At 34.8% G+C, this 24,055-nt stretch overlaps 1 protein-coding gene across 9 annotated transcripts in view; it reads right to left on the reverse strand.

The window, feature by feature from the left end:
- Positions 1 to 6,953: 6,953 nt before the first annotated feature.
- The window catches only part of ZNF280D (zinc finger protein 280D), a 126,955-nt gene continuing 109,853 nt past the window's right edge, over positions 6,954 to 24,055 (reverse strand). For all 9 annotated transcript variants that reach the window (XM_019665470.1, XM_019665496.1, XM_019665479.1 and 6 more), the window contains 2 exons: positions 11,496 to 11,551; positions 6,954 to 9,190 (listed from right to left, as the gene is read on the reverse strand). In XM_019665470.1, the coding sequence (XP_019521015.1) occupies positions 8,554 to 9,190; positions 11,496 to 11,551 (693 nt within the window). In that variant the 3' untranslated portion in view covers positions 6,954 to 8,553. The remainder of the gene's footprint in view (positions 9,191 to 11,495; positions 11,552 to 24,055) is intronic.

A 24,055-nucleotide genomic window follows, 5' to 3' on the forward strand; every position in this document is an offset into this window, starting at 1 on the left:
ATTTACTTCTTTTCTTTGAATTTCTTGTTAAAGTATTTGCAAAGAACAGTAGCCTTTGGTAAATAATCATACACTGGGAAATGCCAACATATTTATTTAATAGTATTTGAATATAGTAGTCCCCCCGTCACTTACCTGAGGAGGGTACATTCCAAGACCTTCAGTAGATGCCTGAAACCTCAGATAGTACAAACTCTACATATTACAGTACTACGTTTTTCCTAAATATACATACCTTTTCACTTAAAGGAAGTGAAATGGCTTCTCTTCAGCATATCCAAATTGCCAGCATCACTACTCTTACGCTTTGCGGCCATTATTAAGTAAAATAAGGGTTACTTGAACACAAGCACTGGGATACCATGACAGTCAATCTGATAACTGAAATAGACATTAAGTGACTAACAGGGAGGTAGTGAATACAGCATAGATACTCTGGACAAAGGGATGACCCATGCATGTCCTGGGCAGGATGGAGCAGGATGGCATGAGATTTCATCACACTGCTCAGAATAGCACACAATTTAAAAATTATTTCTGGAATTTCCCTTTTAGTATTTTTGGACTGTGGTGGACCGCAGGTAACTTAAATCACGGATAAGGGTGGGGGTGGGGGTGGGGACTACTGTAATGTTACATTTGGATCTCCTATCAAGGGTAACAGCACCATACAGAATTACAAGTCAGAATGGCCAATTTAAGGAATTATTTTGCTTCCACAATGTGCTGTTTCTTTGGAACACCATTGGTAGAATTTGTATAAAGTGTACTATGCATATAAACCTTCTAACATTTATTTTACTCACTGTTAGCAGCAGACAGGTGTATGAACACATACTTATAACATGGCAAGAACTACAAATAAGACTGAGTGATTAGACCTTGACCACTTCTCTTCAATGTGCTCCTAGTCCAGTTCCTGGAAATGTTGACCTTACTCTTGGATTCCTCATGTTAGCATTCCATTTTCTTTTGGGTTTGACTTCAGTGGATTCCTTCAAACAAGTAATGGCTCTAAACTGATTACTAAGCTTTAACTCTCACTGGAGAGTTACAATACATTTTCCTGTTTCACCAATTTCTTGACTGATTTGTCTTGAGGCTTGGGAAAATATATAAATTTCCCAAGAAATTCTGTGAAGGAATTTCCACAAAGAAACACTAGAAGGCCTTTCCTTAACCTAATTAGAAGTTTAAACACCCAGTGTGATGACTGTATTCTTTTTTTTTTTAGCTGAGCCATCCTGCTACCTGTTGGCAACTCAGCGGCTACTCAGCTTGGGCTGGACTCAAACCGGGGTTGCTCAGAGCTCAAACTCTTGAACAAGCTCTTAACCAACTGAGCCACTCGGCCGGCCCGTCTAATGACTGTATTCTTAATTCAACTAAGCTGTGTTGCTTAAAGGCCTTCTCCTTTTACTGGTTGAGATGAGTTGTTGTTGCCTCTTCCAACCCTGTAAGTATCAGAATTTCCGCACTTTTTCTATTTTGTTCCCATTTGCAGTCCTACAATTTCTCATCTGAGCTCACTGCTTTCTTAAAATACCTTGTCAAATTCAAATAATATAGTAAAAACATACATTACCATTCAGTTATCCAAACACTTCCAATAGAGATACAGCTTTATTAAGTACATTATTTGTCCTCCAAGGATTGCAGGCAGGTTTACCAAATCTTTCACCAATGCAGAACGTGGATCACCTCACGTGGCCTCGCCACCTATCTGCTAAGCCAGTGCAATACAGTTTAATTTAGTTGTTTTTTTGTTTTTTATGGCAGAACTCCACTTTTAGGACTAATTCCTGTGTCAGGACAGATAAGATGCTATAGAAACAAAAATGTCTTAACTGCAGTAGCTTAAAACAAAAATACTTATTTCTCCCTCATGCTACATGTCCGTGTGAATCAACAGGAAGGTTCTGATCATATTCCCTCAGGAACCAGTCTGATGGATCAATCACAATCACAATCTCAAATAACAAGTCACCATGCTAGAGGGAAATGAGGATTCTAAAGCCTCAGATCAACAATTAAATGCTCTAAACCAGAAATCACTTTCACTCACAACGCACCGGCTGGGAATGAGTCATAGGGTCTCACACTAGACTATCTGGTGAATAGCAGAAATAAAAATCACGTTCAGTTTTTTAAAAAGTTGATTTTGTTTGAAGAGTTAAAGGAAAAAAATCTAGAGAAATACTTAACTCTTAGGAATTCATGTTGGGACTAGAAGGTTTCCATAGGCACTATGATGAGAATTTTAAAAGTATGGGTATTTATTTTTCACCTTAAAAACTGAATACTCTTCAATCTAATAAACTGTACACTTAGAATACTAGTACAAGTAATAAAAATGTGGACCAAAATTTATGAACTAAGTTTCACTGTAGTGTTTATAATACTGAAAATAAAAGAAGTTATAAAATTATGATAGACTGATATAAAAATAAAGAGCAGGGGTTGGCAAACTTTTTCTTAAAATGCCAGGTTATAAACCTTTAAGCTTGTGGGTCTCTGTTGTGCACAACTGTAGTGTTGTAGTACTAAAGCTACAACAGACAGGGCCGGCCGAGTGGTGCGTTGGTTGGGAGCTGGCTTGGGACGCCAGAGGACCCCGGTTCGGATCCCACATATAGTAAGATGCTGAACAACAGCTCAACCTGGAGCTGGGCTGCCGTGGGTCACCGGCGATGGCATAGGCTGCAGTCCCTGAGGCAGTGGGTTGCCATGGGCTGCCATGTGTAGCCAGCAGCCAGCATGAGCGGCCAGCAGCCACAGTGAGCGGCCGTCCAGAAGCCGGCGACTGATCTGCCTCGCCCGGGAAGAGCGCAATGACGGTGCCAACTTGGGCCAGTGAAGCAATGTTCTCCACAACTAGGCTGAAAAACAAAAGGACAGCAACTTGTCTGTTCCCCTTCCCCCAATTCCCCAATAAAAATCTTAAAAAAAAACCAAAAATGACAACAGACAATATATAAACAAATAACTTGGCTGCTTTCAAAGAAAATTTTGTTTAGAAAAAGGTGGTCAACTGGGGGTCACAGTTTGCTAGCCCCCGATACAGAGCAATTAATATTATGTTTGTAAGGCAGTGGGTAAAATATTTTAAAAGTTTAAAACTATAGCTTATAGTTCCCAAACATGCCATTCTCCACAAATGGCATGTTTTACTTTATTATTTAGGTGGTAGAGTCATTCTAAAAAATAGTTAAAAAAAAAAAAGCCCCCAAGAGCCAATCTTGCAATCTTGAGAAAGAAGAACAAATATGGAGGCATCACACTCCCTCATTTCAAACTCTATCACAAAGCTACAGTAATCAAAACAGTATGGTACCGGTATAAAAAGACACACAGATCAATGAAACAGAAGAGAGCCCCAAAATAAATCCATGAATATATGTTCAATTAATTTATAACAAAAGAGACAAGAATATAGAGTAGGGAAAGCAGTTTCTTCAATAGATGGTGCTGGGAAAACTGGACAGTCACATGCAAAAGAATCAAACTAGCCTACTATCTTGCACCACACACAAAAATTAACTCGAAATAGATTAAACACTTGAATGTAAGGCTGAAGCCATAAAACTAGAAGAACACATAGGCAGTAAATTCCTTGACATCAAATTGGTGATGATTTTTTCTATTTGAAACAGAAAGCAAAGGCAACAAAAGCAAAAATTAACAAATTGGGCTACATCAAACTAAAGTGCTTCTGCACAGCAAAGGAAACCACCAAAATATGAAAAGGCAACCTACTGAATGGGAGAAGACATTTGCTAATGATAGGTCTGAAAAGCAATTAATATCCAAAATATATAATATAAAGAACTCCTGCAATTCAATAGTAAAAAACAAACAAAAACCCGAAACATTCCAATTAAAACATGGGAAGAGGATCTGAAAAACATTTTTCCAAAGAAGACACACTGATGGCCAACAGGTACATGAACAGATGCTCAACATCACTAATCATGGAAATGCAAATCAAAACCACAATATCACCTCACACCTGTTAGAATGGCTATTATCAAAAAGACAAAAAAAAGGTGTTGGCGAGGATATGGAGAAAAGGGAACCCTTGTGTACTGCTGGTGGGAATGTAAAGTGGTATAACCACTATTGAAAACAGTGTGGAGATTCCTCAAAAGATTAAAAATAGAATTACCATAAGACCCAGCAATTCCACTTCTGGGTATTTATCTGAGGAAAATGAAAACACTAAAACTCAAAAGGATATATAGACCCCCACGTTCATTGCAGCATTACTTACAATATACAAGGCATGGAAACAACCTAAGTGCCCACTGATAGATGAATAGCTAAAGGAAATGTAACACACACACACACTCAGGGGTGTTATTCACTCATTAAAGAGTGAAATCTTGCCATCTGCAACAACATGAATAGATCTTGAGGGCATTATGCTAAGTGAAATAAGTCAGAAAGAGAAAGATAAATACCATATGACCTCACTTATATGTGGAATCTAAAACAAACAAAAACAACAAACAAAATTCCTGAACTCATGGATATAGAGAACAGATTGGTGGTTGCCTGACATGAAGGCTGGGGGATTACTGAAAAGGGTCAAAGGTACAAGTTTCCAGTTATTAAATGAATAAGTCATAGGGATATAATATACAGCATGGTGACAATAACTGATAAAATACCTAGGAGAGCAGATCTTGAAAGTTCTCATAAGAAAAAACATTGTAACTATGTATGGTGTTAGAAGCTAGACTTATTGTGGTGATCATTTTGCAATATATACAAATATCAAATCATTACACTATACAACTGAAACTAATATGTTAATTATTCCTCAATTTAAAAAAAGAGGTTGCATTGGTTGAGTAATGCAGTGAATTTTTCTGTTGTTTTATGGAAAAGTCAAATGACCCCAGATGTACCTGGGGCATTTTCTGGAAACCAAAATCCAAGGTAGACTTGGTGGTCAACAGTTATTCATGCTATTAACATCTGCAGCTACAGTCTTATTTATAGCTTGATCCAATAATCTTCATAATGATGACATCCTAAACAATCAAAAAGAACTATATTATGCTTGGTATATTCTTTTAAATAATGAAGGTGATTTTTATACTTTTAACAAGCAATTAAAAGTTACCTTTAGTTAACTCTAATAAAAGTAATTTCACCCAGGCTACCTCAGCCCTCCATGTTGTTACAGTTGTCACTATAGATGTGTTTAATTCCTTACAAGATGATCTGAGTGAAGTATGTTTCAATTTATAGCTTTTAAGTTGAAAATTAAACACTGACTTTTAAAAATCTATTTGACTATTCATTTTGTCTACATGAATCTGCATATGTGCCTCATTTAAAAGAAAAAACTTAAAAAATAATTGTTTTTCTCTTTTAAGGCTTAGAAATAGATAAACTAAACGTTTCATTTTTTGCAGAAAAAACAAGTCTTAGTGTTACAGTAGTCTAGTAAAAATGAAACACTTGCAGTTCTTTTTTAGTGCCTATATATATACACATATGCAAAAGTTCTATTTCATTAAAGATGGTAGTGACTGGTCTTGGAGCGACAATTTTGATGTAACAAAATGATTGTCAACCATGAAGTCAAAAAATGACATTACAGAAGCCTGCAAAAATGTAACGATGTTAAAAATTCCATAATCATTATGTAAAGTATATCTTTAAATTACATGCTCTTTTGTATTAATAAAATGATTAGTTAACCTCTCATTTTGAGGTGAAATTTCCTCACTTCCTGTTCCATATACATATAATTCTCCATTCCATATACATATAATTACTGTAGGAATAATAAAGTGAACTATCTTTTTACTTATAGTCAAAGCAATGTTAACTCATATATCTTGTCAGTTCCTTTAAAACAAGTTTAGAATAGTTCCTGAAAATTTTATAAGAGTAAACAATTCCAATTTCCTCCCTAAAACACTGGAGAGATGCAAAGGGGAACAAATAGCACAAATAAATACAACATTTAGATTTTCAATGTAAATTAAAAGTGCATCCCACAAAATCAATATAACTCTTCTTAATATCACTGAACTACACTTTTATTCCATCATAATTCTATTGCTAGGTAACAGGGAACTATAACATACTAAGACACCTTGGTAGTTAGTTCTTAGGCAAACAGTCACTAACACACATCACTGGTTTTCACAGTCTTGTCAAGGGAGTCTAAACACTCAGAAGTAGACGTAGGCCAACTACTGTGCCTGGGACAAATCCACCCAACAAATCCATCTGTTTTTGTGATCAAGTTTTACTGAAACACAGCTGCTTTCATGCTACAAGGAAGACCTGAATCACTGTGACCACTGGCCCACAATTATTTAGTATTTGGCCCCATAACAGAAAAAGTTTGCAGAGCATGATTTTAAAGCATTGCTATTCAAATGTTTGGTTTGCATACCTTTGTTCCTGACCAGAAATGAGATAAGGCTATTGTGCGGGAACATAAATCAATTATGTTACCAAGTACAATGTTTATTTCAACCGCTTTTCTGTTTTCACTGCTAGACTTTCTCAATGACGTTCTTCCAGTCTGGTGCGGGCTTCTTTTCTCATCGTGGATAGATACAAACAGTTCATTGATCAGCTACTTCGAGAGTTACTACTCTAAAGGTACATAGGGGCATAAGAACAACCCAAAGCTCAAAAGGGATTACAGTGTCACTTATTGTAGCACAGTGCTCTAGAGGTTTTGTAGCATAGATTTGGCAACTAATTGAATGAGATTCAGAACATGGTCCTTACATATTTTTTTCTATTCCCTGTTCTTCTAAAATTTAAATTACTCCTAAAATCTTCTCTGCTATAGATTTATGTTTCAACATGGTGAAGAGTGACAGCTAATAGGTTACTCTCTCCCTATCTTTTTGTGGGAGCAGGAAAGATAAAAATATTTGCACCCCTGCCCCCAAATAGTCAATAAAATAAGTCGATAATATATTTTGCCCATTTAGCCTCTTTAATTTACAGCAGATAAAAAACTATAATATCAAATTATATTTCTCTTGGGATGAAAGAATTCATAAAGCAAATCTAGTCTCTGTAAATATTAGCAGTATTTTCCCTGTACTTTGAGTAATTTAAAATAAATCATGCATCAGTTAAAGAATACAGAATGAAATCCTACCACTAAGTTTAACATGAAATTTCCTTGAACAAATATAGTTTCTAAAGGCGCCAAAGGTAACCCAACTCAAGCATTTTCCTGAAAAATAAAATTATTGAGGGACAGATTTTTATTGCAAATATTTACTCAAAAACTACTATGTACAGCAGTTTTAATAGCCATTTAAGACATTTAACATTCAGTGAAACAAAATTTAAGAATTCAAAGCACATTTTAAGAAGTAAAAATGTAGCATTTTAAATAAAAGTTTATTAGTACTTCAAAGCAAACGACTGCAATTCATATTATTCATTTCTAGATCTATTATTTTCTAGATTATAAAAAACAACTGAAAAAATCAATTTAGCAGCCATCGTATGGATAAATTAGACTAAATATCCCAAACCAAATTTTTACATCACTGTTTTAGGTCCCATCCCATCTGAAGTTTCTATTTTACAATTAAAGAAAACGTCGCTTAAACATGACTGAATTCATGCCAGAACATGATTTCAGTTTACTGCTTTACAGTATCTACATTATTCCATACTTTGGTTTGGTTTCCAGACCATTTTTATGGGCCTATTTCTAAAGATCATTAAAACAATATTAAAAGAGTAATAGCTACAGCAGTTTCAACAATGGGTTTCTGCTTTATACAACTAGTACATCAAGGGATTTCTGCACAGCTTACACACTGACAAAAAGCACAAATATAAATTTATATTTTAATAATTTCACTTTCACTGAAAGTTTAATTAAGGTAAGCTTACAGCCTGGCAGGCTAACACTTGTATGGAGGTACATGGATTCAAATATTCTGTTTACATGCTTCTGACAGTCTGGAATGTTATATTAAATCCAAAATTAAGTTTATGTTCATCCAAATTCTCATTAGATTCATTAATTTAGCAGTCTAAGCATGCTCCGTTTACCAGCATCATACTCAAAATAAAGCCTCTATTAACAATGTCAATTAGACATTGTTTTAAATCAATTATTCCCAAAAGGTATGTGGTTTCCAAATCTTTTCCTTTAAGTTAACTGAGAAGGATATACAGGTAATAAGTATGTTTAGTTGAGGACTGATGGAAATTTCAATGCTTTATAAATATAACTAATATTCCAATAATCAATTCATATTGGCAACCAAATTCCATTTTCGTGAGAACTGTTAAATGAATGCTTTCCCATTATAAATTTAACTTTCGTTAAAATCCTTTTCATGTTTTAAAACCTCTTGATAATGCTAATCATGCTATTATTGGTGAATTGATTTCTTTAATAACTTGGTTGAACATACAGGTAAGGTGTATGAATGGCCTCTCTCACATTTTTCTATTTCCGAACTCTCCAACAGCACCACTGAGCTCACCTGATAGCGCTGTTCCAAATGCTCTTACCATTGGTGCACTAAAACTTAGAATGACTTAACTAATTTCAACTTCTTTCTTTTTTTCATCTGCCAGGTCTACTGTTGTCTCTGTTGTGCTAGGGCTATGTTCTCCAGAAATGTCATCTGTTTGATCAGACACTACTTCATCAGTCTTGGCTGATGGGTCACCACTACCTTTCTGAAGAATCTCTGTGGCTTCATACTCAAGTACCTCTGATGGAGTCAAAGGTTCCAGATGAATACTGCCTTGCTCACTAACATCAGAACTAACAGATTCAGGTTCATCTCTTTTTCTCAAAAACTGGTCAATGCTAACATCATCAGATGTTAACCGCAAATCCTTAATATTCTTCGAAGAAAGCCTAGCTTCACTGGAGTTGTGATCTTTAATCTGATCACATGAAATGATGTTTTCTGAACTTTGGCATGTCTTCGACTCCGTTTCCTCACAAATGTGCTCTATTTGTTTTTCCTTTTCTACTTTATCTTCACCAATATTTGATTCACAACTGGAGATATTCTTTGAGCCAGTTTCCTTGTCTTCAAGATAGGTATCATTTTCCTTATCTGAAACTATTGTGCTTTCTTCACTTTTTGTTGCTGATGAGCCTTCAAATGCATTTGCATCACATCCATTTTTTTCTTCCTCTGAAGAAGTTTTATCTTGTTTACTGAAAAAATAAAGCCACTCATTATCTATTCCTTCATAATACAATGTTTTTGAACATTATCAAAACAAAGAAATGCTGTAAATTTTTTTAAAAAGTCAAGGCACACTTGCCCACCAAAAAGGAAAAAACTCCAGGTCCACAGACCTTGCCATGATGTTACAATTTAGGAGGCAACCATTTTCCTGGGCAAGAAAGTGAAAAACTCCAGAGTCAAATATCAAAAGTAGACCTGGGGAGTCCATCAACTGGTTTCAGTCCTGGTTATCATTTTCATCTGTTTACATTCTGCCCTGTTTCTAGTTAAAACTTAAGTATTCTTAATAATTTCTGAGAATACTTTAAATAAGGAATAAAAAATATGAAAAAACTTTTTCTTTTATGATTTATATATACTCTCATGGTTAGAACGTGTCTTTCCCTATGCAAAATCAGAAAAGCATTCACAAATATTTCCTTAATTTTCAATAGCCTAATTTAAAAAAAGACATAAAAACATGCCTTGAAAAATATATGTAAATATACAACATGCATACAGAGATGTGTATGTTTGCATACACATATGTTGATGAGTGTGTGCATGTCTGTGTTTACTCTTACCCTGGAGTGTTAACAGAAACTATTTAATGAATAATAGAACACTAGAAACAGAAGATTTTTAAGAGGATCTCCAGCCCCTTATCTAGATGTAACGATGCTTATTTTACCAAAAATAAATTTCATGATTATATATCTTATTTCTTACATTAATCCACCTGTAATTTAGACTTTTCCTTAATGAACTGCCCAAATATCAAAACGTTATCAAATAGTTATGATTTACTAAATTAAATTTATAAGGCTGTTTCTTTGCTATGCATTTTGTTCTAATTTGTCCTTAGGCTATTCTTGGGTCAGTACCATACAGTCTTAATTATAGAATAACAATGTACTTCATTATCTAACAGAGCAAGTAGCCTATCATATACTACTATATTACTCTTCTCCCAAAATTAAATCATTTAAAAATGCAAAAGATATTTGTACAAGGGTGCTCATTAAAACAATGTTTAAATAGTGCATATAGAAACAACCTATTATCTAACAATAGGGAAAGAATTAAATAAATTATGGTATTAATAAATAGGAAAATATGAATCTTAAACTTGTCAGTTTCCAAACCAAATCCCACTGGAATTTTCAATTAAATGTTCATTAACCCATAAATTAATTTGGAAAGTGGCCTATCATGCACGTTATTAATATATTATTTTCTACTTCAGTAAATTCTTGTTTTTCATTTAGATCTTGTGTATTTCTCATTTTTATTGTTATTGTGAATTAACTCTTTTGTCCATTATATACATGTTACTGCTATATAGAAAAGATTCTAAGCTCATTTTCTTGGCCCTTACAGGTCAATTACATCATCTACAAAAAATATATTATCCTCATTTAAATTTGTATCATTGTTATTTTTGTTCAGCTCCTATTGGCCTAACTACAATTTACAGAAAACGTTAAATAATATAGAAGTGACTGGTATGCTTTTTCTAACTCCTTAGTTTAATTTTAGTTAACCCCCTCATCCAGGATTCTAGAAAAAATGCTAGGTGAAGAAAGGGATAGATAAATTTTCTAGTTAAGTCCAACTAACACCTGCATAAGGCCTTATCCCATAATTTGCTTTTTAGGGGCAATAGATTAATTAATCTCATCAGATTAACAAGCAACCTACTGTAAGTAGAAAGACAGAAATGGGGGAATCAATTGAAAAGACAAAATAAAATTATCTTTATCTGGAAAAGTGTTCTAATTAAAATGTTGGAGTCTCTCTCATGATAAAAAATTGTGAAATGTCTTGTGTTCTTTAGTGTTCCACCTAAGCATTAAACTTTAAAAACCAATCATTTCAAAAACTAAATTTTGAAAATTTTAAGTTGAGATGTCACCACAGAACTAACTTTAAAGTTTTCCAAAAATACTTAAAAAAAAATAAAGATTTTAAAATTACCTATTTGCAATAATTGTCCCCATGTTGTAACTTGTAGCATCTTGTAACTGCTTGCATTTAATAGGGGAATTAAAATCTGTTAACATTTTACTTACTTTTAAAAATTTTAACAAGTTATAAATTTACTCTACATGTATAAAGGTATTGTATTTCAAACTAAGGATCTGTAGTATATTCTTGTTGTATTAAAATTTTTTAAATTTTTTTATTAAAAGCCATTAAAATATAGTCCTTTACCAATTAACTGAAATAATGCAACTCAAGTGTCATTTTATATACTTGGATTTCAAGAGAGTCAGTTTTTCTCATATTTACCTTCCAGAATTTGATGTTTCTGTTTCTCCTTCAGCCATATCAGGTCTTGCAATTTCCTGAAATGATTAATAATATTTTTCATTTATATTCATGGATAAGCTTAAAGTAAACACTTTTATTATACTAAACTTTCTGGATAAAAGGAATTTAAGTGTGCAATCTTACATACTAAAGAACTAGAAAAGTAATTTCTTAATCTAATGTACTAGAATAATTCTCATAATCAAAAGTAGTATTTTAAAAATTCGTTTTAAAAAAATCTAGAAGTTCTTTATACCAAAGTATCTGAATCAAGGTCACAAAACAGTTATACAGTTAAAACAATATCTGCTTTCCTTAGACTCTGTTTCATATATGGGCCATAATTACAATCACAGCTGACCCTTGAACAACACAGGTTTGAACTGTATGGGTCCACTTATACGCAGATTTTTTTTCAATAAGTATACAGTTGGCCCTCTGTATCCCCGGGTTTTGTATCAGCAGATTCAACTGAATTCGGATTAGAAACAGTATTTTCAATTTGCAGTTGGGAATTCACAGATGCGAAAGCCAATTGTATGTATTGTTTTGGGCCATTTTATATAAGGGACTATATATAAGGGACTTGAGCATCCAAGGCATCCATGGGGGTGGAAGAGGGGCCCTGGAATCAATCCCTTGCAGATACCTAGGGACAACTGTACTGTGGTTAACTTGTTGGGAAGCCAACAATTATATGTGAATTTTTAACTACGTGTGGGTTAGTCTTCCTAATCCCCACGTTGTTCAAGGGTCAACTTGAATGGAAAACTTGTAAAACACAACTTAATTTTGAACAAGGTGCATTGAAAGTATTATACAGAAACATTTTAAGTACAGACACTTAGATAAAACATTTCTGAAATTATTTCATATTTGTTGTCATGGTAACCCCTCCCCTGTGAAACTAAATATTAAATGATAGACAAATTAAACATTTTGCTTATTTCAAATCTTTGATGGGGAGGAAAGAATACAATAAAGCCAGAGGTCAGCCTAACAGCTTATAACAATTGCCAATTACTGAATATACACGATACATGTAGTAGGTTAACAACTTCGCATTCACTATCTCATTTAATTCTTTCTTTTTTTTTAAAGATTTTTATTGGGGACTTGGGGGATGGGAACAGTGCTGGAGAATTGGGGGAGGGGGAACAGACAAGTTGCTGTCCTTTTGTTCTTCAGTCTAGTTGTGGAGGAAGTTGCTTCACTGGCCCAAGTTGGCACCATCATTGCGCTCTTCCCGGGCAAGGCAGATCAGTCGCCGGCTTCTGGACGGCCGCTCACTGTGGCTGCTGGCTGCTCACGCTGGCTGCCGGCCACACATGGCAGCCCATGGCAACCCACTGCCGCAGGGACTGCAGCCTACGCCATTGCCGGTGACCCACGGCAGCCCAGCTCCAGGTTGAGCTGTTGTTCAGTATCTTAGCTGTGGAGGGCAGTGTCATTGGCCCTCATATGTGGGATCCGAACCGGGGCCCTCTGGCGTCCCAAGCCAGCTCTTAACCAACACACCACTCGGCTCGCCCTAATTCTCTTATTAGATATCATAAGCTCCATTTTTACAAATGAGAAATAAAACTGCATGGTTAAGTAGAGAACCCAGAGCAATACCACAGTAAGCAGTGAAGATTCAAATCTAGACCGAACTCTTAACCATTATAGTGATTGACTTAAGCCTATGAAATTGATAATGGTGTATCAATCACATACATTTATTTCCTCACTCTCCCAAAACCCTGCTAAAATGAGGGCAAAGAAAATACACATTTTCATTCATAAAGACAAAGAAAACACCAAAGCAGACTAATTGTCAAAGAGATTTCAACAAATTTTTAGATAGACAGTGGCTGAAGAAGTGAAAATTGACTTCACACTGTGGAAGAAGTTACAATGAAACATCTGAGTGGGGAATGCAAGAGAATCAATTTGCCCAGGGAACCTAAGAAATCTAGTATTTGGAGGAATTCAGTACACTGCCCAATTAATAAAAGGTAAAAATGAAGCATGAAACTGCTGAGATATCTAAGTGCTCTTTCTACAACTCACACAGCAGATACCTATTGTTCACCCTACCACAGAGGCTAAAGGTTAACTCAGAACTGGAGACCATTTAAGCTTGTGAACACCAGGAACAGAAAAGGGCAGGCATGAGGCACTGAGAGAAAACAAAAAAATTAGTAAAAGTCCATAAACAGTAAAGGGACCCACAGTCCCTCTTCCTAACTGGCTCCCAGAATGCCAGCAGTCAAGGAATCAGTTTTCACCACACCACCCCTAACTGTAATCTAGATTTCCTCTTTGGAGAAAATGACCAGCCTTAAACAAAAGATTTCCAATAATGACTCTGAAAGCATCCTCCCCACCAAAGAATCAGTCAGGTGAGCACCTATGTGATTTTCCTATGTTTAAGTCTAAACAACTCCCATGTAGTCTGTGCAGGATCCACAGTGCACTAATCTATTTCTTTACTTAGCTTATGTCTGATTGTTCTATCCATTATTATTAGTTGGGCACTGAAGTCTGCCACTATTATTATAGAACAGTATATTTTCCCCTTAAATTCTGCCAGTTTTTGCTTCATATATAGAGGGTGCCAAAAAAATGTATATACATTTAAAAAAAAGAAAAAAACTACATTAAAATTGTAATACTCAATATATGCCAATAACAAGAGATGAATGCAAGTTATGTGTACGAGGACTGACAATTAAGTTTGCGAACTCATCCTAGAAAAAGTGATACATATCTCATCTCAAAGCAATTTTGGAACTCTTTTTTCTGGAATGGCATCAGAGCTGTCGTCATATTACACTTTATGTCCTGAATGTCACCAAAATGTCTTCCTTTCAATATTTCCTTTCTCTTTGAGTAAAGAAAGAAGTCATTGGGGGCCAGATCAGGTGAGTAGGGAGGGTGTTCCAATAAAGTTATTTGTTCACTGGCTAAAAACTCCCTCACAGACAGTGCTGTGTGAGCTGGTGCACTGTTGTGATGCAGGAGCCATGAATTGTTGGTGAAAAGTTCAGGTCGTCTAACCTTTTCATGAAGCCTTTTCAGCACTTCCAAATAGTAAACTTGGTTAACTATTTGTCCAGGTGGTACAAATTCTTAATGAATAATCCCTCTGATAGCAAAAAAGGTTAGCAACAGCACTGCAACAAGTACATGAACTTAACTGTCAGACTTTATGTACATTTTTTTGGCAACCCTGGTATTAGTGGTGTGTCATTAGGTGCATGTTTATAATTGTTATCTTCTTGTTGTACTGCACCTTTTATTAATAAATAATGTCTTTTTTTCTTCTCTTGTAAACTTTCTTTGATTTAATGTCTTGGTCTGATGTTAGTAAAGCCAACAATGCTCTTTTGGTTACTATTTGCAAAGAATATCTTTTTCATTCCTTCACTTTCAACTTTTGTCTTTGCATCTCAAATGAGTCTCCTGCAGTCAGCACATAGTTGGATCATGTGTTTTTTACCCATTCTTACAAATTCTGTCTTTTGATTGGAGAGTTTAATCTTACACTTAAATTAATGATTGAAAAGAAGGGACTTACTTTTGTCATTGTGCTATTTGTTTTCTATATGCCTTATACTATTTGGCCCTAATTTCCTGGATTACTCTATTATTTTGTTTTTAGATGATTATTTTTATAGTAAAATGTTTAAATTCCTTTCTCATTTTCCTTTCTGTATATTCTATAGCTATTTTCTTTATAGTTACCATGGGGATTACATTTAACATTGTTGTAACACTCTAATTTGATCTTATACTTCAATAACTTACATAGTTTAATTTCAATAACATACAAAAACTATGCTCCTTTACAGCTCCACCTCCACCCGTCAATTGCTGATGTCACAAAATGACAGCTTTATACACTGTGTGCCTCAAAACATAAATAATTCTTTTAAATGCATTAGTCTCCTAAATTTTGTAGAAAACATCTGGAGTTACAAACTAAAGTTACAATAAAACTAGCTTTTACACTAGTAATTTTTTCTTTAAATGTATTTGAATCTTAACTCATGTAGAAAACAAAAAGTATAGTTATAAACCATTATTACAATAATATTAACTTTTATAATTGCCTATGTACTTACCTTTAATGAGATCTTTTTTCTCCCTACAGTTTTGAGTTACCATGTAGTGTCCTTTCATTCAACTTGCAATTTCTCCCTTGAGCATTTCTTGCAGGACAGGTCTAGTGATCAAACTCCCTCAGGTTTTATGTGAGACTGTCTTAATTTCTCCCTCACTTTTGACATAGGGTCTTGCCAGACATAGGAGCCTTGATTAAATTTTTTATCACTCTGAATATACTGGCCCACTGCCTTCTGACCTCCAAAGTTTCTGATGAGAAATCTGCTGAAAATCTTATTTAGAATCCCTTGATTCACTTCTCTCACTGGTTTCAAGTTTCTTAATCTTTCAAAAGTTTGATTATTGTCTCAGTGTTGGTCTCTTGAGGTCCTCTTATTAAAGATAATTGTGCTTCTTTGGGAAATTTTCAGTCATTTCTTCAAATATCCTCTCTGCTCATTTCTCTCTCTCCTCTTTCTGGGACTCCCACAATTGGTCTGCTCAATGGTATCCCACAGCTCCCTTAGGCTCTGTTCATATTTCTCCAATCTGTTTAATTTCTGATCCTCAAACTCAATACTTTCCATTATCCTATCTTCAAGTTCACTGATTCTTTCTTCTTTCTGCTCAAATTTGCCTTTGAATCCTTCCATTGAAGTTTTCATTTTCAGTTATTGTATTTTTCAGCTCCAGGATTGTGTTTTTTTTTTTTTAAATTGGGTAATTGGGGGAGGGGAACAGCATTGGGAAATCAGGGAAGGGAAACAGACAAGTTGCTGTCCTTTTGTTCTACAGTCTAGTTGTGGAGAATGTTACTTCACTGGCCCATGTTGGTATTATCATTGTGCTCTTCCCGGGTGAAGCAGTCGCTGCCTGGCCATTGGATGGCCGCTCACGAAAGTGCACGCCGGCTGCCAGACAGCCCCACTGCAGCCTACGCCATCGCTGGTGACTCACTGCAGCCCATCTCCAGGTTGAGCTATTGTTCACCATCTTAGCTGTAGAGGGTGCAGCATCACTGGCCCTCATGTGGGATCCGAACCAGGGCCCTGCTGCTCAGAGTTGGTGTCCCAAGCCAACTCCTAACAAACACACCACTCAGCTGGCCCATGTTTTGGTTTCTTTTTAGGTTTTCTCTTTATTGAGATTTCCTTTTTGTCCACATATTGTTTTCTTGACTCTCCCCACATATTCCCTCAGTTCTTAGGGTACTTTTAAGACAGCTGGTTTAATGTCTTTGTCTAGTATATCTACCATTAGGCCTTTTTCAGGAATAGTTTCTGTTGAATTTTTTCCTCTTTGAATGGACCACACTTGTCTGTTTGTTTGCATGCCTTGTGATTTTTTATTGCATGCTGGACATTTGAATCTAATACAGTAATATCTTGGTTGTGAGCATAATTCACTCCAGAAACAAACTACTCGTATTGCAAGGCATTACTTGTTTACCACGTTAAAATGTATTAGAAATGTTTGCTCATCTTGCGGAACACTCACAATCCAAGTTACTCGCAATCCAAGGTTTTACTGTAATTGGTTAACTGGGAATCAGATTCTCCTTCACCAGCATTTGTTTGTTTATTTTTTACTATTATAGACTGTCTCTATTCATAGGATCAGGCTGAGGTGTAAACTTAAGGTCTTCACAGGTTCTCTTTAAGCCTTTCACTGGGCATATGCAATCACTTTCTAATTTTACTCATATATGCAGTTGTTTTTGAATCTCCTAATCTTTAATGTCTGGCTCCTGAAAGGGGAAAAAGCAAAAAATTAAGGGGTGGGGGGAGCACTGTCCCTTTAAATCCCCTGGAAGTCACTCCGGCTGGAGGGGGAGGGGCTTACAAGAATGGGGACAGGTGCAACAATGGCTGTTTACTTCTTTGTCTGCAACTCTGTTATAAGACACAATAATCAGTGATAAGAGCACAGGTCCCCAATATTTGGAAGACAAGATACTTTTTGCCCACCTTAGCTCTCAAAAGCTGTGGGCAATGGGTACCTGTCACTATGCTAAGTGCTTAAATTGACCAAAATTAACTTCAATTTACTGTCTATGTCTTTCCCTGAAAGTTGAAAGCCTTCAGCATTCCAAAATAGTTACATCAGACAGAATCTGCTAGCGCAACTATTGTCTAGGTGAGGAGACAGATTCCTGGTGCTGTCTACTCTGCCATTTTCCCAGAGTCCTAGGGAAAAGGATACTACCCAGAAAGTAGTTGAAAAACTGAAAAGTATATTGAATTCACAACAGTAGCTTAAGTTTAAACATTTTATTTCTAGCAAAACCAGAATTTATTATCACTTACTTTCCTAGCTTTAATGGAACCAAACAACCAAAAATTTTCAAAATCTAATTCTCCTTTTATCTTGTTTTCAATTTTAAATAATTTTAAATTAACTTCAGCTTACTGAAACTTCTTTTGCAGGATGCTACTATGGCTGGTATTTTAAAATTCTGAATAGCACTTTGTTAATCAGTTTTAGAAGACCCAAACATAATGCTTACTTTATATTACAAATTATTGATATTGTATGTATATGTAATTAAATTTTTAACAATTTCAATTCTTCTAATTCATAAGCATGGAATATCTTTCCATTTATGTCTTCTTCAATTTCTTTCATTAATGCCTTATAGTTTTTAGTGTATAGATTTTTCACCTCCTTGATTAAATTTATTCCTAGGTATTTTATTCTCTTTGATGCAATTGTAAACGGGATGGTTTTCTTCATTTCTCTTCCTATTAGTTCATTATTAATGTATAGAAATACAAGATTTTTATGCATAGATTTTTGTCTTAAAAATACTTCAGTTTTTACAAAGCATCATGATGAAATATGGAATTTTGTGACCACATTCTGTTCAAATTTTTCCAATCTTTGAAACCAGTTTTTAAGTTGCAAATATTTGATTCTGTTATATTATTACTTAAAAGTATGCATGGGAAACAAAATAAAAACAAAGATTCCTTGGAATAAATGAGTTAGTCACAATAAATCATCTCACCATTATACCATTTTTTTAAGACCCATCTTTTGAAAATCTTTGCCCATCATGTGAAACAGACATTCTAAAATCTATATTTTGTTCTTGGACGGGCCCATGCTCCATTAAAATCATTTTTATTTTATCAAAAATAGGTGACCATGACAAAAAAATTATTAAAATTTATTTCAAATGGCATCTTATTTTCTTGCTCATGCTTATGTTCGGTAGCTTCTGAAGTTTCTAATTTCATTTTCTCTATTTTTTTCCCCCAATTTGAATTTTCTAATTTCATTTTCTTTATTTTTTCTCACAATTAGAAGAAAATTCTTTATTTAACTCTGAATTTTACAGTATTTCTATTCTAATAGTGTCAGCTGGAGACTTCATTTTAGGTAGTTGGAATATTGTGTTTTTCTAGCCAAATTTGCTACTGTCCCATATAATTTGATCAATTTCTACATGCAGTTTTCTTCTTCTGAAAAATGCACCATTTGGTTTCTTAGGTACCATATTGTTTTTAAGAATTTTTATTATAAATTTGAAATATATTTATTTTTAATTACATTTAAATATTAAAAAATGTATTTATGAGTTAACATAATTCATATAAATTATAATATTTAATAGATGTACACAAACATTTGATTGTAAAATAAAAAATCAATAATTACAACCAACAGAAAACTACATACCAGGTTTCCAGAAAAATTTAGTAAAACGGTGAAAAAAATGTTTTTAATATAAAGAAGTGAAAAACAGTAAGCTATAACTGTTCTAAGTGAAGAAAGTAAGAATTTCCTTATAAAAATACTTTTTCAAAAAATTTTGACATCTGATCAAATTTCATTTGAAAGATCAAATTTATTAATACATTAAGTGGTATTACTTACCTTAGTGCTCTTAAAATATTGCAAAAATCACACAAACGTGTATATATAATTAAATAAAACTTTCCATTTTACTTAGCAGTACTATGGATTATAGCTACAACAACAAACACAATTTGTCAACTTCTCTCATAACTGAACAAGGACCAACAGAAGAAATGGCAAGTGAGAGATTTACCTTGTTGTGCCTGCAACCACTATGTGCATGACTCTTAGGGCCATACAAGCACAGGGTTGGATCCTACTTTAATTAAGATTTTGATATTGTGCTCATCATGTATTATTTTGCATTAATTTTGGTTGTTTAAAATACTGAATAAAAATATTTATCCCATTACTGAATTTTTGGAGCCCCCTTAAATTTTGTACCAGAGGTATGGGTTTCACTTGCTTCACTCTAATTCCTTCCCTGGCTGGGAAGCTGGTGGTAGGGGACAAAGGAAAAAAGGGATGGTGCTCTAGAGAAGTACATTCTTAATTTTATCATGTCAGTTACAGCATCAAAAAAAGTGATAAATCAAGAAAATACAATATGGTTAGATTATTTAGAAATACAGAAATAATTATTAGATCAAACTGCTAAGAGCTGAAAATGGCTGCCTCTAAAGAGTTTGGTGGAAAAGGGCAGGGCAGATGAACCACTGTTTTTATGATAAACATTCTAGCACAACTATTTAACTTTTAATTTGCTAAAAAAGAAAAAAGTAATTATACCAATTCTGAAACTCTCGAGTCTCTGAAAAAGTTACAAAGCAAATGTAAAAAAAAATAAACAAAAATCTTAGAACTATTTTATGGAGAATCAAACTCATATAGTCTTATAGAAATAGAGATTACAGCTAATTTGCCATTTCATTAATGAAATAATAAGACACCTCTATTCTGCATATTTACATGTATGTTTGAATTGAGAGACAAATACTAAGAAAATGAGAGAAAAACATCATAAAGTCACCCTGCAGGGATTCCTATGTGTACCTAGTATACCTAATATACTTGGAATACGGTAGTTATCCTTATTGGATTATAATTCTTTTATGTCTAATTGTGCTACTAGATTCTGACCACCTCAATGGTAGGGAAATGATGTTATTCATCTTTGTTTCTCACTACGAAGATTCCTGGAACATACTATCATCACGTGTTCCCTAACAGCTAAGGAAGGAAGCCAGGAGAGAGAATCTGTATCTACCTTCTCTCTCACCTCCTGCTTAGTTATAATGAAACTAACTAACTATTAAACTGTGGGGGAAGAGTCATGGTATATAGAGTTAGGAAATAAAAGAAGTGCAATGTTGCATTGTATAGAATATACATAGTCGCAGAAAAGAGGCTATTTTAGAAGCCACTATATAATATGAATTCCAAATACAATCTAGTATATGAAAGAAATTTTCAAAGAAGAAATGGAAAATTATACAATGAAAAAGCAATAACAGTAAAATATTACTGGAGCATGACAACACTGATTGTACTACAACGCATCCGATAAAATTCTTAAAGATTAACTCAAGCTACCCACCTTATCACATATGTACTTAAATGCCTGGATCTATTCAAGGGACTATCCACATCATATATATACATACTTGAAAAAAATAACTGACCAAGAATGTTCAATATGTCCTTTATTCTATCTGGCTTCCTTTAACTCTACCTATGGCCTACCAAATTTTTAGCTCAAGCTGTTTTTCTTTTATCAAAAAATAAACTTAGGAAATTTGGTTTATGTATGAAATGGTTGATTACACTTGACACAGGAGAAAGAGGGCAATAAAAGGAAAGTAAGAGTTCGATGATTTATTCTAGTCAAGTATGAATGCCTCAGGAAACAATCAATGAGTGATGTTATGAAATTATGGATTCATAAATTTTCTTAATGTTCATGGCTTTACATACTTGGAATAAAAGACAGGCAAACCCTGTCATGCCCAGGGAGGGCATAGGGACTGATTATGGCTGAGAGACAGAAGAAAGAAATCCTATTTTAAAGACCCAGGCACACTGAGACATCTTAAGAGACTAAGCCAAAACAACAGAAAACATCAACCCACTCCCTACCACTGACCACCAGGCTAGCAAACATCAGATAATAAGCAACAGCACTACTGAGTGTAGAGAGAGAGGCACCCTTTGAGGCTCAGTCTTACAGGGAAAGACTTAAGTTGAGTGTGGAGTACGGACATTAAAAGAAAAACCTCCAGCAATGTAGCTCCCATGCCAAACACAAATACTAGAGGAACTGAACCTGGTGGTATACTGAGGGTAACCACAGTCACAAGAAAATAAAAATCCAGGTTCAACTCACCCTACGTGGACCCACACTAATGACCTAACATAAGAAAAGGAATGCCCACTTTCAGATATAAATACTTTTATCTCAGTCCTACATATAATGTCTCACTTTCACACAAACATTATACAACACACAAAAGCAGGGGGGGAAATGCACCATCAGGAAACAAAGCGATCAGCAGAACCAGACTCGGAGATGACCCAGCTGTTGGAACCACCAGATAGAAAACTTTAAATTACTGTAATATGTTAAATGCTTTGGTAGAAAAAGGAGAACAACGTACACGACTAGACTGGGAATTTTACCAGACAGCCAGTAACTATAAGAATCAATGCAAATGCTAGAAAAAGAAACAAACCACAGAGATGAAAATGCCTTTGTTGAGCTCATCAGTAGACTTGACACAACTGAAAAACAAATCAGTAAAACTGAAGATAGGTCAATAGGTCAATAGACAGAAATTATCCAAACTGAAACACATACACACACAAAAGAGTGTGTGTGGGATATGCAGTAGGGACTGAAAAGGGCTGAAAACCAGAACAGGGCATCTAAGAACAGGGACTAACATCAAATGATATAACACAGGTGAAACTGGAACCCCAGAAAAAGATACAGACTATCTCAGAAAACACCAATCAAGATAAATACAAAAAATAAATACACCAACAGATAAACACATAAACAAATGACCTAATCAGATTTAGACATATATTCAAAATAATGAGGAGAGGACTAAAGACAAAATAAAGGTACAATCTTGAGGGCAACCAAAGAAAAAGGACACATTACACACATACATAGAAACAAAGATAAAAATTACAGGTAAGACATCTTGTCAGAAAATATGTGAGCCAAGACACAAGGAAATGACTTCTTTAAACTGCTGAAAGAAAAACAATCTTTTCATATGTCTGTTGGCCATCTGTATGTCCTCTTTAGAGAAATGTCTTTTCGTATCCTCTGCCCATTTTTTAATTGGGTTGTTTTTTTGGTGTTGAGTTGCATGAGCGTTTTATATATTTTGGATATTAACCCCTTATCAGATATCTCGTTGACAAATATCTTCTTCCATTCAGTAGGCTTCCCTTTTGTTTTACTGATGGTTTCTTTTGTTGTGAAAAAACTTTTAAGTTTGATGGCCAACAGGCATATGAAAAAATGTTCAGCCTCACTAAGCATTAGGGAAACGCAAAGAAAAACTACAATGAGATACCACCTTACCCCGGTCAGAATGGCTATCATCAATAAGTCAACAAACAACAAAAGCTGGTGAGGTTGTGGGGAAAAGGGAACCCTGGTGCACTGTTGGTAGGACTGCAGACTGGTGCAGCCACTACGGAAATCAGTATGTAGGTATCTGAAAAAACTGGAAATGGAACTACCTTATGACCCAGCAATTCCACTCTTAGGTATTTATCCAGAAAAACCCAAGACATTAATTCGAAAAAATATATGCACCCCTATGTTCACTGCGGCGCTATTCACAATAGCCAAGACCTGGAAACAACTGAAATGCCCATCGGTAGATGACTGGATTAAGAAACTATGGTACATTTACACAATAGATTATTACTCAGCTATAAAGAAGAAGGAAATAGTACCATTTGCAACAATATGGATGGAACTAGAGAACATTATGCTAAGTGAAATAAGTCAGTCAGAGAAAGACAAATACCATATGATCTCACTTATAAGTGGATTCTAAAAAGCTGAATACATGAGAAATGTAAACAGAAATAGTCTCAGAGACACAGAGGAAAAACAGAGGGTTGCTAGTTGGGAGGGGGTGGGGATGAAGGAGAAGGGGAAGGGATGAGACAATACAAATTGGTAACTACAATATGGCCTCAGGGATAGAAAAGACAGTCTGAGGAATATAATCAATAATTTTGTAAATATTTTTTAGGGGGCCAGATGGACTCATGTCTTGTTAGGGAGACCACTTCATAGTCGATGTAGAGGCCTGACCACCGCACTGTATTTCTGAAGCTGATGTTGAATAATAATGAATGTCACCTATAATTATATATACATATAGTCACGGGACGTGGAGTAGAGTGTGGGAATGGAATCGATGGAATTGTAATAGATAAGTATGATATTGGATGTGGGAGGGCAGTAGATGGGGGGTGTTGTTTCTATGCGAAGGGTGAAAAGGATAACTATTGCATTGTTCTGTACACCTGAAACAATAAAAAAAAAAGAAAAAGAAAAACAAAACTGTCAATCCAGAGTTCTATACTCACCAAAAATATCTTTCAAATATGATTAAAAA

The sequence above is a fragment of the Hipposideros armiger genome, unplaced genomic scaffold (genome assembly GCF_001890085.2).
Source record: "Hipposideros armiger isolate ML-2016 unplaced genomic scaffold, ASM189008v1 scaffold_12, whole genome shotgun sequence".
NCBI classification, from domain to species: Eukaryota; Metazoa; Chordata; class Mammalia; order Chiroptera; family Hipposideridae; genus Hipposideros; species Hipposideros armiger.